The 13912-nt window shown below is 42.7% G+C and overlaps 1 protein-coding gene across 7 annotated transcripts in view; it reads left to right on the top strand.

Moving 5' to 3' along the window:
* The window catches only part of SPTB (spectrin beta, erythrocytic), a 108899-nt gene that overhangs the window by 35322 nt on the left and 59665 nt on the right, over positions 1 to 13912 (top strand). For 6 of the 7 annotated variants that reach the window (XM_053400290.1, XM_053400283.1, XM_053400339.1 and 3 more), the window contains one exon: positions 10757 to 10955. In XM_053400290.1, coding sequence (XP_053256265.1) covers positions 10808 to 10955 — 148 coding nt within the window. In that variant the 5' untranslated portion in view covers positions 10757 to 10807. Of the gene's footprint in view, positions 1 to 1574; positions 1648 to 10756; positions 10956 to 13912 lie in introns of those variants that run through there. The other variant, XM_053400320.1, reaches the window with a different exon arrangement.

Consider the following 13912-nt stretch of genomic DNA (forward strand, 5'->3'; position numbering starts at 1 on the left):
GAACAATGTGTGAAGGCTGCTGCTATTTGCATGTACATAAGAGGGATTATATTTGCCAGAGTTCTGCAATGTGGTGCTTCATGCTTTCTACCCATTCAGCAGGCAGATGGAAGTTATTTGGTTTAGGCTCTGTCCCCAAGCAGCCGTAACTGGTATAATCCGTTGGAGTGATTTACATCACCTGGCAGGAAATGAGGTCTCTTCTACAGAAAAGGCAATTAATTTCCTGGAAATATGTTTCTTCCACATTTTGTGAAATAGGCATGTTTTCCTCCACCTCACTTAGCTCAAGGAATCTCAGCTAGGGAGATTTGCACATGTAGGGCCCCTATTCAGACTGGGGGCATGCTATTCAGGATGGGCAAAGTGAGTCACTTCTGTCCACATTTTGGAGTCCCCTGTGCCTGTCTCGCCCATCTAATTGTCTTGGCATGGTGTGCATTTTCCCAGTTTACAGTCTGGTATTGTGCAGACATTTTGCGTGCTGTAATTATGGCACAGATAACAAAAAAGGTGTTACATTGGCATCTGGGCCCCCCCCCGACAGCTGAGAGTGGTGGTGAAAAGCTGGCTTTCTTTAACAAAATTTGCTACAAACATAGCCTTGAACTTTTCTCATACGGCAGTAGTAAAGTGAATACTAGGGTAACAGTAACCACTGGCTGCAAGAACCCTTGGCAGGAGCTACAAACACAACGCAGAAGAGGAACTGCAGAATTTCCCTCTCCCGTGAATTAGAATCTATTTAATAGATACAGTAGTCTGAAGGGAGGGAATAGGCAACTTCTTTGCTGAATAGATTAAAATGTTGGACTAACACTCCTGAGACTCCACTGCCCTTCTTCCCAACTTTGGCTTCTATATTTCTGGTTCTTTCTTTCCAAAAGTTGAACCCAGGGGTGAGGAACCTGTAACCCTCCAGATGTGTTGGACTCCAACTTCCACCAGCCTCATATTAGAATAGTTATGGATGATGGAAGCATCATGTTAGCAATACCCACTCTTTAATGTGTTTCCATTCAGTTTTATTTATCTCAAGCTTTATCTCCAAAATGGCAGACCATCCTTATTATGATGTTTCTGGCAACCTATTCTTCCTGTTGTTGCTACGCTTCTTAACTCAAATTTGGTGAAGTGGGTGGAGAGTTGGAATTTGAGTGTAAGGAGATCAAAGTGCAAATTACCACTGAGTCACTAAGCTTGCCTTGGGCAAGTTGCTGTGTTGCAGTCTAACCCACCTCAATGGATTATTTTCAGGATAGACATGGCAGTTGTACAAGACTTCACACGCTGAAAGATGCTGTATAAACTAACAGTGTCTTTGTTGCTGCTCATACTCCACAGATACATGCTGGGGCTGCAGGAGAAAACCTGATCCTCTTAGAGCTGTTCTGAACTAACAGCTGCTTGCAGACAATTTTAGATATATGTGCACACACTTGCTATCTATATCTTTCAAATGACCTGCACTGGCATGCACATACTTCCCCCACCCTCTCTATCGTGCCAGCCTGGAGTGACAGAGAAAGAGAGGGAGAGAGACTTGACAGTTGTCATTCATTGTTGCTGCCTTTGGAGCTGGGAATTGTTTGCAAGAGGCATACCACAAACTTCTTTAACTAATTCTGGGCTGAAAGAGAGCTTGAGGTAAGCAGCCTTTCTGTGTAGTTCATTTTGTGTGCTTGTGCGACTGTAGTCCACCAACAGCAGCTGATTGGAGTGATGTAACACTTATCTTCTTCAGTAAATGTTATCGGCCTTGCATGTACCTTGGAATTACCGTACTTCGCTTTAGGCAGCGGTATTTGATGCGTTCAGCGTGGTGTCCAACACTTAAAATCCTGACACGCTTGAAAGGAACAGGAGCATGATAGACTAGGTGATCTTGGCTAGAGTTTTCCTCTTTAAATGCATTGGAAAGTGTGGATATCATTGTTCATTTTTGACAACAAAGCTGCCTTTGAAGGCAAATGGCTGGCATGATTCACCTCTGGTTTGGTAATGAAAATATGGTTCGGAAAAAAGAGAAGTTGCAGACAGGCTGCCTTCAAAGGAGACTGGTAGTAAAAAGTAGAGCATTGTATAGTTGGAATCCGTAGGGTGGGAGTACTGATGCCGGTCTGCCTCACTGTGTGCCCAGTGTGTAATGGGAGTGAAACAGCTGCCTTGCACAGATCCTGCATGTCGGTGATGTAGCATAGATGCATTCCACTGAAAGTATGGGTTGGGGCCTGCCAAGAACATGTGCACCACCCAAAAGTACTGAGAAAGATGTCCAAAAGAGAATAGGTAGAGGCTGCTTTTCTCCAAAAGATCATTTGATTTGAATTTTCTTAAGGGAAACAATGGATTGTGAGAACCCAGCAGACTGAATTACATATTGGAAATTCATAAATTTAGATGGGAAAATCATTTGCATGCTGTTTCTTTAAACTTAAAGAGCTATGAAACCCTGGTCTGACCTGACAGGGAATAAAGAACTTTGCTGGATTCCAGGACAGAATCTTCTGAAGATTGTATTTTGATTTTGTGTTCTCAAGTCTCAATTCTAGTAAATCTGGATCAGGAAGAGTTCCTTCCTTGCTAGTCCTGGGCACTCTTGGATTCTTCCCACCACTGGCCCTGTGGTGCCTAGCTCCCCTGCCTTTGTACCCTCTACCTTCCATGATGATAAACAGTAAAGATTCCACTGCCACCCCTAAAATAAAATAAAGTGAAGTATATGGATGTTGGAGACACCATTGATGCAAGGAGGAAAAGGGGGCAGTTTTGAATACAAAGTTATTCACTTGGGATCTAGTACCTCATGGCTCCATTTGCTCACCCAGCAAAAGGAGCCAAGAGACACTGGATCCTGAATGGAGATCTGTGTACTTAGTGGAACATTTTTTTAAAAAATACCCCATTTAATTAGCACTAGTTAATTAGTTTAATTTAATGGTGCAGGAAGCATTCCCAATACACATTAATTATACTTCTGTACATTGCCTGTGACAACAGCAAGTCACGAAGTGCTACTATCAATGCCTGCACATGGATATACATGGGTGGGGTTAGAGGAGAGGCTAGACCAGGCATAAAAACCCAGATAACACTCCTGGGTTAAGTTGCAAGGGGTTATGCCTTAAGTGGGTGTGGCTCAGTTCTTGAACTGACGTTTTGGATTCTTGAGAAACTTTTCTTACTACTGGATAGGTTTCTCAAAGAAGCGAAAGTAAGAGAGGGACTAATGTTCATCCCATTTTTACTTCTGGTAAAAAGGTTTTGCAGGGTTTTATATTCTTTCAAAAACCTGATTGACCATAGGTAACAATGGGACAAAGTAAATAATGCCTCTCTCAAGGCATCCAGTTTCCTCCAAACCTACTGCCTCAGACCCTCCAAGTGTCCCTATTTTCCAGGGACATCCCTGTCCTGGTTTCTGATTTGATCCCGGAATGTCCTGATTTTCCTTAGGATGTCCCTATTTTCATTGGAGAAATGTTGGAGGGTATGGAGTTATCCAACCCCCAAGCCATCTGAAGGCAATCCTGTATAGGAAAGTTTTTTTTTAAAGTGTTTAATGTTTTGTTATGTTTTTATATATGTTGGAAGCTGCCCAGAGTGCTGGGGCAAACCAATAAGATGTGTGGGGTATCAATAGTAAAATTATTATGGAATGGGATGTCCCTATTTTCATCGGAGAAATGTTCAAGGTATGTGTTCCTGGCTCCTGCTTGAGAATTGGAATGTTCATGTATTCATCCTCTCACATGTTCTATACTTCCTGCAAAAAATTAAAATCTTTTAAAACTAATTCAAAACTTTCTCTACATGGGAAAGTGATTTTTCCACCGTCCAATAGTTTCCCATGATATTCACATAAGCGGGGAGCAACCACTTGGAAGGGGCAGACAAAGAAGGGCCTCCCTGGGATGATGAATACAGGGTCTGGGCTGCTTCATGAGAAGAGATGAAGTTTCCAAGGTTTTGGGACTGTGAGCCACATAAGGCTTTATAGGTTAAGCCAGCACCTTTAATTAAGTCCAGAGATAATTGGAAGCCAGTGCAGTTGTGCCAGAATTGGTGTTATATGTTCAGACCTTCTTGCGTTGGTCAACAATCTAGCTGCCGAATTCTACATCAGGTGCATTTACTGATCCATTTTCTTAGGCGAAATTATATAATTCATTTTTGCTTGGGGCGGCGTGCATGTTCACATGTCTTCCTTTAGCCATTTGTTCATCCCACACTTTTCAACGCATTTCTCATCACTTTCCAAACTGCAAAAAGTCAGGTTCTTTTTTAAAAAGTGAATTAGTTGCACCAGGATGACAGAGCCCTTTAATCCACTTTAAATGCATTCCCCCCAAATAGTGACCATATGGAGGCACCTTTGCTCTACTTCAGGTAGAGGATGCCCATTTGACTCACAAGGTCATTTCTGCTAAACCAAGCCAAGCCCATCTGTCCTACACCTGATGTCATATGTGACAGCAGATGTGGGACTATTAATGATCTAGCTTAGCCAAAAGGGACTTTGTAGGCACTTCAGCTGAATGGCAGTGCTCCACAAGCCCTGTTAACAGTGCTCCACAAGCCCCAACTGTCAACTGATGGTTGGGTATTGCACAGAGCATTGCAAGGGTCTAGTGAAATTCTTTGCGATGTACTCCACCATACCTGTGTGGGCAAAAAACCAAAGAGGTCCCTTTTGGGTGAGCTAGATCATTAGTTATCAGGTCAAAGATGGGTGGGTGACCCTCCCCACCTGTCAGACTTGGCCCACAAGGGATGGGGGAGATAACTATCTGGCTTGCTGGCCAGATCCAGCTCCCCACCCCTACTTTACTTTTATAAGTAGATCTTGTAGCCCAGCCTTCCATCTTAATATGGAATTACGGTATAATGCTGGCCTGAGGATTGTTATTTGGCTCAACATCCCCGGATAGTACTAAGTGCCTAGCAGCTTGCAGCATATTGAATTCCCTTGCCTGGCTTCTTTCTTTCCTTCCTTCCTGAAGTTGAGGCCCTGAAAATCACTCCTTGTAGGGCTCTGATAAATTGCTATGGAGACAGCAAACTTTTCCTCTTCCTTACTGCACAGGTGGCTGTTTTGTCCTACATTCCATCCTAGCTCACTTCCTGTTGAGGGCTGTTCTAGGGTCCTGTTTCAGTGATCATAGAAGCAGTTCCAGTACACAGAAATATCTGAACACTCGGGTATCCTCTGATGACAGGAATGTTGGAGCTGGGATGGTATTATTAGAATAGTGTTTGGCAAGGAAGTCAGAGCAGGGAGCGTGTTTACTAGAGAGCTTTGTGCCCAGGCCAAAGGCATTAAAATGCTTGAAGATCTGCAAACAGATAAGAGAGAGTGGAGAGAAAGTACTTAAGATGGCAGAAAAGGTGGCTGTAAAAATAATCTCTATCTGGTGGGAATTTTTGGTCCGTTTCATAAGACAGAAAAATCTCCATTTCAGGGGACATGGCCTAGAAAAGTTTTTACATCTGAACAGGAAGACACAGCTCAACAGCAGGGAACAGCTGCCTACACATAACTGCTGACCAGACAGAGAGAATCTTGCAAAAATAACTTACCTATCTGCACAATTTTCCATATTTATACATCTGTCTGTGTGTCCACCTTTTCCTCCTGGACTCACTTTGCTGACGTGGGAAGTGATGGAGAATATAAAAAGCGGCTTAGTCATTAACTTGAGACAATAGTTTATAAGCTGGCATGAATGTCTTCGTGACAACCTCAGCCATCTCCTCCTCCTTTGCACACCTGTTCATATGTTTACCATTCTGCTGCCATCAAGTGACATGGAACTGCTGAGGTATTTCAAACTGTTGTGGCTCTCACCTCAGACTGTGTGTTCAAATGAATTCTGGTCAAAAGGAAATGCCTGTCATGCGTAACAAAAGCCGAGGAGCAATTATAATTATAAGTGTTATAGGTTCAGGCTATCACAGGTCCAGTCTCTCATTCCTTTCTCCCAAACATAATCACAGGACAGGTTGAAGCAAATTGTATGTGCAACTGTATAGGGTTAGAGCAGCTTACCTGTATGCTTTATTATGCTGCCTGTGAGGTCTGGCTGAGGGAAATACACAGAGTGACTGTCAGACAAATTTTATACCTGCCCCTTAAAGTGCTTTTGAGCTTCTTTCCATCTGTTGGTGTGAATGTGTGAAATGCAAAACTGCTGTTTTAAATTGATTGTATTGGGGTTTTTAAATTGATTGATGACTAATGAAGGAAGGTGGATTTATAATCTTATTTCAACTTCTGTGTGCTTTTATGTCACCTGTGAAAAGACACATTCTTTCTGCTTTTTAGTACCCCACCCATCATTTTCCTCATCTCACTATATGTATTTGGGATTCCCCCCCCAACATTTTAACCTTGGGGAAGGCCTCCTTATGTCATAGTTAACAGGCATAGTTCTCTTGCCCAGTTCCCTCTCCTTCCCCAGGGTTGCCTGCTTCATACCATCCCCTTTGGTATTTCTCCCGTCTGCCTGGTCTGGGTGAAACTTGACAATCTGGGGTCAAGCTCTGCCAGTTGTGCTAGCATTTGTTTCCTCCAAGATGATTTGCAAATGCCCAGACGGCTTTTTCAGACTGTGTTCATCTCAGGGATGACCAGAGAGTGGTGAGAGTTGTAGGAATTCTCATGGGTGAAATCGGTTGTTTTCCTCTCAGTCTTGTTAGTTACATCGGAGGGGCAGAGAAATGGTGAAGGAAACTGCATTGTGGAACAGGTAATAGTGAAAGAAATGGTGGCAAGACGGGGAGGAGAACGGGGCAGGCAATGAAGAAAGGGCAGTACACAGTGTTCGGCTCTGGCAACTACAATAAGCGATAGGATTATATTGGAGTCTGGTCATAGGGAAGTATGGACCAGCATCTGAGAGAGGCAAGTAAGGTGAACATCTTTTGCTTGAGCAGCTAGACATTTAAAGTAGGAGACCCATGATTTCTAAGTGGTGATAATGCACACTCACTGAAACAAAGGAAGATTCCCAAGTGCACTGTGATATGCCTGTGCTAGATTATGCCAGTGCGATTTCAACCTAAGTGTGTGTGTCAGGGGTGAGGAACCTATTGCCTTCAAGCTGTTGTTGAGCTCCAATGTCCCAGCCAGCACAGAGATGTTGAGAGCCATATGTCCCCAATCCCTGGAATATGGGCCATGGAGTATGTCTGTGCATGTGCATGTACAGATGAATATGTGCATATATAGACTAGATAAATAGAAGCTGTAGAGCGCAACCATGGGATGCTCGAACCAGAGTGGGAGAAGAGAGCAGTAGATGTGAGAGAACAAGGTGGTTATCCACAGTGCAGCTGTGAGCAGACTTTGAGAAATATTGTCCCAGAGGAAGAGGTAAATATGAAAATAAAGATAAGCATTATTCGTGGAGTCTCCCACCCTTACATGTTCCCACTGTTTGCTGGGAATCTGGCTAGTAAACAGATAAAATGGGGGAGAACATCCTCTCATAGGCCAGCTGAAAGATAACTTTTCCTTCAGTCTGATACATTGGGAATGTGGGTCTTGTCTGGTAAATATTGAAGAACACTAACACACCAGCAGAATTTTTTAGTCTTTTGGCCATACTCTCAGCAATCATGGATCACATGAGCACTTACTAAATTGTGTGAGACATTAAATCCTTATTAGCAGCTTAAACATAGCCTCTTAGCCATAATTTCACATTTAGGTTTGCTGGGCCAATTTCTCCACTTTAGAAGATCTGATCAATTAAATGTGTGTTACTTGTGTTCTGCAAAGCCCCTGGCTTGAAGCATCATGCAGAAAAAAAGATACAGTTAAGAGAAAGTGAAACACACTTTAAGTCTCGCTGAAATAAAAAATAAAATAACACTGTGCTTAGATCATGCTGATTTCAGTGGATTGTATTAGTTGGGATTGTAAAGAACTATGGGTTCTATCCAAGTTCAGATAGAAATTAATTAGCCACATTAGTTTAGTTTTCTTAAATTTTTCCATCACTTACCATGACCAAAGGAAATCCCAAAGAAACTGAGCAGAAAAAGTGGAAAAAATGAATTCTGATAAACTATGCAGTATAACAGTATATAATGCAGTTTCTGTGCCCTATCTTCCCTCAGTTTATCACAGGTGTTACAAGAAACAGTAGTGCCAAGGGAGAGAAGCAAATCTTAAATAACAGGTAGCTGTGTTGCTATTTTAGCATTAGTGGCATGTTTTGGTTTGGTTTGGTTTTGAAATCCTAAAAGAGCATATTTGGTCCAGGACTGCAGTCTTTACAAATGTTTCAGGAAAGAGGAAGTTTTGAGTATGTCCATTCTCTTGTAGAAGGCCTTGTATAGATTGTAATGCTATAAGCACAGTTTATCTGTAACACTGTAGACAACTGGGGATGCAGGGATTTCTTGAGCTGCCCTGCTTTCACTATAATGTCAGCAGCTACAGTATAAATTAGGGATTTAAAGGCTCAAAAAATTGCATCCCCTCTCCAAAATTTTCAATTTGATTTGGCAATGCATAATCAGAAGCATCTAGTCCACCTTGACGGATTAGAGCTACCAGAGCAGGTGTTTTGGTTTCATTCTTTCAGACAGTTGGAGGTGGTTCTGTTTTTATTTTTTTGGATGGGGAATGTAGTGCCAACACCCTGAAATGAAATGCCGATCTGATTCCTGGAGAAAAAGTGGTAGGAATCCAATTTGGAATTTAGTGAGCGTAACTGTTTCCTGATTTTGAACATGCCTTTTTTATGCAACATATTTTAGCGTATTGTGGCATCTCTACTCCATGTATTTCTGGATTAAACTGATTTTTAAGATCCTTTCTGGACTGGTTTTATGCCTGGTTTTGGAATAAAAACTTTTGATTGCATTAGTGCATAAGTAGCCAAGGCAATGCCTTCAAAGTGTTATTATACTACAACTCCCATTATCCCTGACCATGTTGGCTGCGGCTGATGGGTGTTGCAGCCCAACAACAACTTGAGAACATCAGGATGGCTCCCCCTGTGTAACCCATATCAGTAAATGGACATAATGAGTGTGACCTTGTTGATTGTCCTGGGCCTCTCACATAACTTGCAGTGCAATTTACTATGGTATGTTTCTGGGTACTTTGTGGTGGTAGGATTAGGGAACACAGTCTTGCAGTGGTTCTGATCATTGTGGAGGATTGATCCTAGAAGGTGGTGCTGGGAGATTATAGACTTTATAGCCTTTGGCATTCAGGGTACCACAAGTTTTCATCTTGTCCCCATTGCTTTTTAATATCTGTATGCAATTACTGAGAATGGTCATCCAGAAGTTTAGGCTGAAGTGTCACCATACACGGATGAAATGCAGCTCTACCTCTCAATATAAGCAACAACCCTGAGTAATTAATGTGGGTGAACAAATTCAGTGCAGATAAGACAGAGGTGCTGTTGACTCAATGCAGATAAGACAGAGGCTCTGTTCCTCTGCGTGACTATAGTCAAATCTGTTTGGGACTTGGTTATCCTTCCTTGTATCCTTACCCCTTCCTTCCTGGATTTGCTGGTTGTAGCTTTTTTCCTGTTGCTTCATGATGAATGGAACAAAGTTTTCTCCATTCACTTGTAAGGAGGAGGGAAAGGGGGCTGAAGCAGGAAAATCCCTTTAGCGGGAAAACAATCCCTACCCTTGCATACAATAAGATATGGCAGATTGTATAGGGTGAAAATCAAGTTTTAAATTTTGCCTAGGATTGCAAAAGAGCTTGCACTTGTGTGCATTATCTGAGCTTTTCTTTCTGCTCTTTTAGAAGGTTGAAGAAGGCAGTCAGGATTCATGTTACGTCTTTCCTCCCAAAAAAGGACAGAAAATGTGGATTGTCAGAAAGAGAGAGGACCAAGTCCTTCTAGCTCCTTCCTGTGTTCTTCCCAGTGTGAATTCATTTCCCCCTTTTGGAGAATATAGTGTCTACAACTCCATTTCTGTGTCATGCCGAGCCCACTAGTAGCCCACCCACCCTGTTCCAGAAACAGGAGTTCCATTTTAGGCATGCACACAGGCATTTGTTTACCTGTCCATTGCCATTTTTTAAAGAAAACAACAACAATGAACTATGTTTTCTAGTATAACAGACTTGCACAAAACAGTAGGTTAAAAAATAAGAAAGTGTGTGTGTTGTGCCTAGATGCACAAACAGTCCACCAATGGAAGTAGAGAGAATAGTCCCCACCCACATTGAAAGAACCCACACAATGTGCTTCAGTATGTCCACAGTTGGGTAACATGAAAAACATGTTCGTCCCTGTCCCCCCTGAAAATCTCAGTTAAAGTTGGGAGGATGGAGAACAACCCCAGCACAGGCTGCCACTTGAATGAGGACAGTTTCGTGTGGACAGCGTGAAAAATATACACACATGGGATGCATCGATTCCACTTCAAAGTAAATCCTGAGACTAGCAGAATGTTTTTCTGAGAGCTCCACACAAAGGCAGGCTGTGCTATGTGAAATGCAATCTTCCTGTAAGTTATATCCCCACCTACTGGGCACGGTTAACTCTGATGCATTCAAATACCCTGCTGGTGGCTGCTGCAATATTTCATAACGTGCAGAAGCCAGGAGTTAGAAAAATATGTAAATGGCAGTTGTGGCTTGTAGCTTCCTTGAATTATCTTGAGGTGTCTTGTTTTGCTTTTAGATATGTGTGTGTGTGTTTTGGTGGCAGTGGGAGACTAAGAACATGTTTTCCTGGGAGAGGTAACACTTTGCTTTGCTTCCCTTCAGGGGCCTTTTCATGCTAACTAAAACAAGAACAGCAGCCAAACGCCCAGAACTATGACATCGGCCACTGATTTTGATCACTTGGAGATTCAGCAGCAGTACAGTCGGATCAACGCTCGCTGGGACGCATCTGACGATGAGCTGGACAATGACAACAGTTCTGCTAGGCTGTTTGAGAGATCTCGGATTAAAGCTCTGGCAGGTACACACGGCATTGCCTCATGGAGACATTTCTTTATATGCTGATCCCTAACTTTTCTCTCCTCACTGAGTAGTAGCACACGTTGGTAGGATCTGTTTTTGCTGCTATCCCTTCATTTTTTAAAGAGCCCTCTTAAGAGCTCTGCACAACCTGCAGGCCGCCAGCTCAATTACCAAGCACCAGTCTGCCAAGTTCTTGATGGCTTCTCTGTTTTTGTAGTCCCAGGCAGGCAGGCAGGAAAAAACAAGAGCTTTCTTAAGACTCTGGCAGCCTAATGTATGTGGCTGGTAGGTTGCATTTGGCTTGGGTTGGTCAGGTTGTCTGGGGTTGCCTTAGAGCCTAATATTATGTTAGGTGGTGCTTATATGATTCTTCACCATAGGCTAGTGTCAGAGCATCTTGGAGGCTTTAATGTAGCTTTGCAGATAAATACTGAGGCCATATATCACCTGCTGTGGCCATCTGCCCCTCTCTCATCCATCACTCCCTTTTGCTACCATCATATCAAGGACAGTCTCTCAAAGAGAAGGGGAGAGAGCTCACACACTTAAGTAGCTATATAGCAGGCTGCTGTTTCCCCCCAGCTGGGGAAATGCTGTATGGCTACAAGACCCTGCAAGCACATACTCACATACACACATGCACTTGGAAGGAAAACAAGAGACAAGGTGTATGCAGCAAACATATTGCTGTATTGTGTTTCCTTTGTGGCCAATAATCAGGTGCAGAGAAGTCTGAGTAGGCAGGTGGCAGTGGGAAAGGTGGACAGACAAGGGGGTTTGTCAAGTCAGGCACCCACTAAAAGCTTTGTCTTCCAACTAGAAAGCCAGTGCTTGCAGAACAAGACTGTTAAGTGTTTTTAACAGGCTTCTTTGCGCTTGGGAGAAAGAGAGATGGCATATACATTACCTACTGAACCGCATAACTTTGGGCACAACACAGCCGTGTGGAATGAATGAAAAGCTGAGTGTAGACAGATGAAAGTGGTAGGAATTTATGTTTTGGCCAAGGAAAGGCCTTCCAATTCACTGAGAGAGGAGGCAGAAATAGTGGGAGATTCTATTTGTGAATCTACATGGGTTCTTTATTTAAAGGGATATTGCTGTATATTACAGGCCAGATTTCAAGGGCAGAAGAGTGGCCACCTAACTTGGTAGCCTTCTGGATGGAAGCAAGAAACTCTCCCCATGTCATTCATATATCTGGCCTGAAATCTCTAATTTTTAGCAGAAAAAAAACATTTTTCAGCCTTGATACAAAATGCTAATTTCAAACCAATACAAATCTAAACAAGTTTCAGACTTGTTTAATTATTGCAGCTTCCGGCCTAAGATCTTTAAAGTTTATAGATCTTGGAAGTGGTAATGAAGTTTTAACAAATGATCCTCAAAACAGCTCACATTTGCAGTGTAGAAACATAGCTCAAGAATTCCATATGATGAACCACCTGCTGTATCTTCATGTGAATTGTTCATTTAATAACTGGGGTGCAGGATGATAGTTCCCAGCCTGCGTTTTAATGCTTTATGTGCAGCCTCAGTCCTCTAATGAAGGCTTGAATCTGACATGTGCCTCAAGTCACGACTCTTAACAAAATCTGAATTAGCTGAACACTAAACTGAGATCATATTGTCTAAATATTACTCACTCCCCAGTTCACTTTTGTATTTGAACCCATCAGTTTGGCTAAATAGAATTTTAAGCCCTTGGGAGCCTGGAGCTCATCCAATTAAGTCGGGTGGGTGGGAGGAAGAATCTAATGCAATTAGAGGGGTCCCAAGTCAAATGCACTTTCTCCCTGCAGGGGAAACATGCAATAAACAGGCAGTAATGTTTCTTAGCACAATATATTGGGGAATAGGGGAAGTGAATTCTGCATTGGAGGATTCTAGGGGAAATAGGAGAATGAAGCAGTGATAGTTCTCAAGAATTTGGAATTGCCTGCAAGCTTCCTGTTGACAATACACCCTGTGGCAAACCCAGTTGCCTGGGTCTTAAGAAGCAAGTTTTCTTTAAGCATGCCTTCTGTGTGGCTTCACAGCAAGTTCAAATGATGTGGGTTAATTATTTCTGAACCTACATTGGGTGCTTCCAGATGGCCTGTTTTATTGAACATTTATCCTGATTTCTTCTTACGGAGATTAGATAATGTTGGCTATCTAATGAACAGCCATTCCAGTTTGTTTGCAGGGAGGTTAGATGATGTGTCAAACCATTATCCTGCACTTTCCAGTATATTTCTCCATCACTTTCCTTAGCACAACCTCCCCACCCTGTCCCCCATCCTTTAGGGAAGTGAGTTTGTTGCACAAGACCTCCAAATCAACTGCAATTTCAGAATCTGAATTTGCCAGTATGTGATTGGATCCAATCAGTATATAGTGACAGCCTGGAAGTGACCATGATGTACCATGACTGTGAGGACAAAAGAGTGGTGAAAAGGATGGATTTTTCTTTGAGTGGCACGCAGGTGTGCCTTGTGTTTGTCAGAATGCTTGAAGGAAGGCCAAGGAAGTGCCTGAGGGCTTATCCACACTCACCTTTCCTCCACTGTTTCTAGGCATGGTCCATGATTTAAAACATTGTGTCCAAGCACACACACACACACTGCTTTTTTTTTTTCCCTCTGGCATTTTCTCTGCAAAAACCTGCTCTTTAAAGTTCAAAAAGAGCAGGACAAAGAGTAGGAAAGAGCAAGGCAAAAGGTAAGTGTGGATAAGCCCTGCGTATTACTGTGCCCCAAAGCACAGTTTGTCCCTTCTTCAGATGGGTTCAAACAGTACCCTGCTGTTATCAGTGATTCTGGTAACTGCTATAGCTATTTTAGTCACTCTGACACATGACTTGAGAATTACGTTTTGGAAATTCCGGTCTTGGATTCCTGACACATCGCAAGCCCTGTACCCAGTAGCTAGCTTTCTAAAAGCTGCCTGATTTTCAAATGGGAGTGCACCTTA

Source organism: Podarcis raffonei, chromosome 1 (assembly GCF_027172205.1).
Source record: "Podarcis raffonei isolate rPodRaf1 chromosome 1, rPodRaf1.pri, whole genome shotgun sequence".
In the NCBI taxonomy this organism is placed as follows: domain Eukaryota; kingdom Metazoa; phylum Chordata; class Lepidosauria; order Squamata; family Lacertidae; genus Podarcis; species Podarcis raffonei.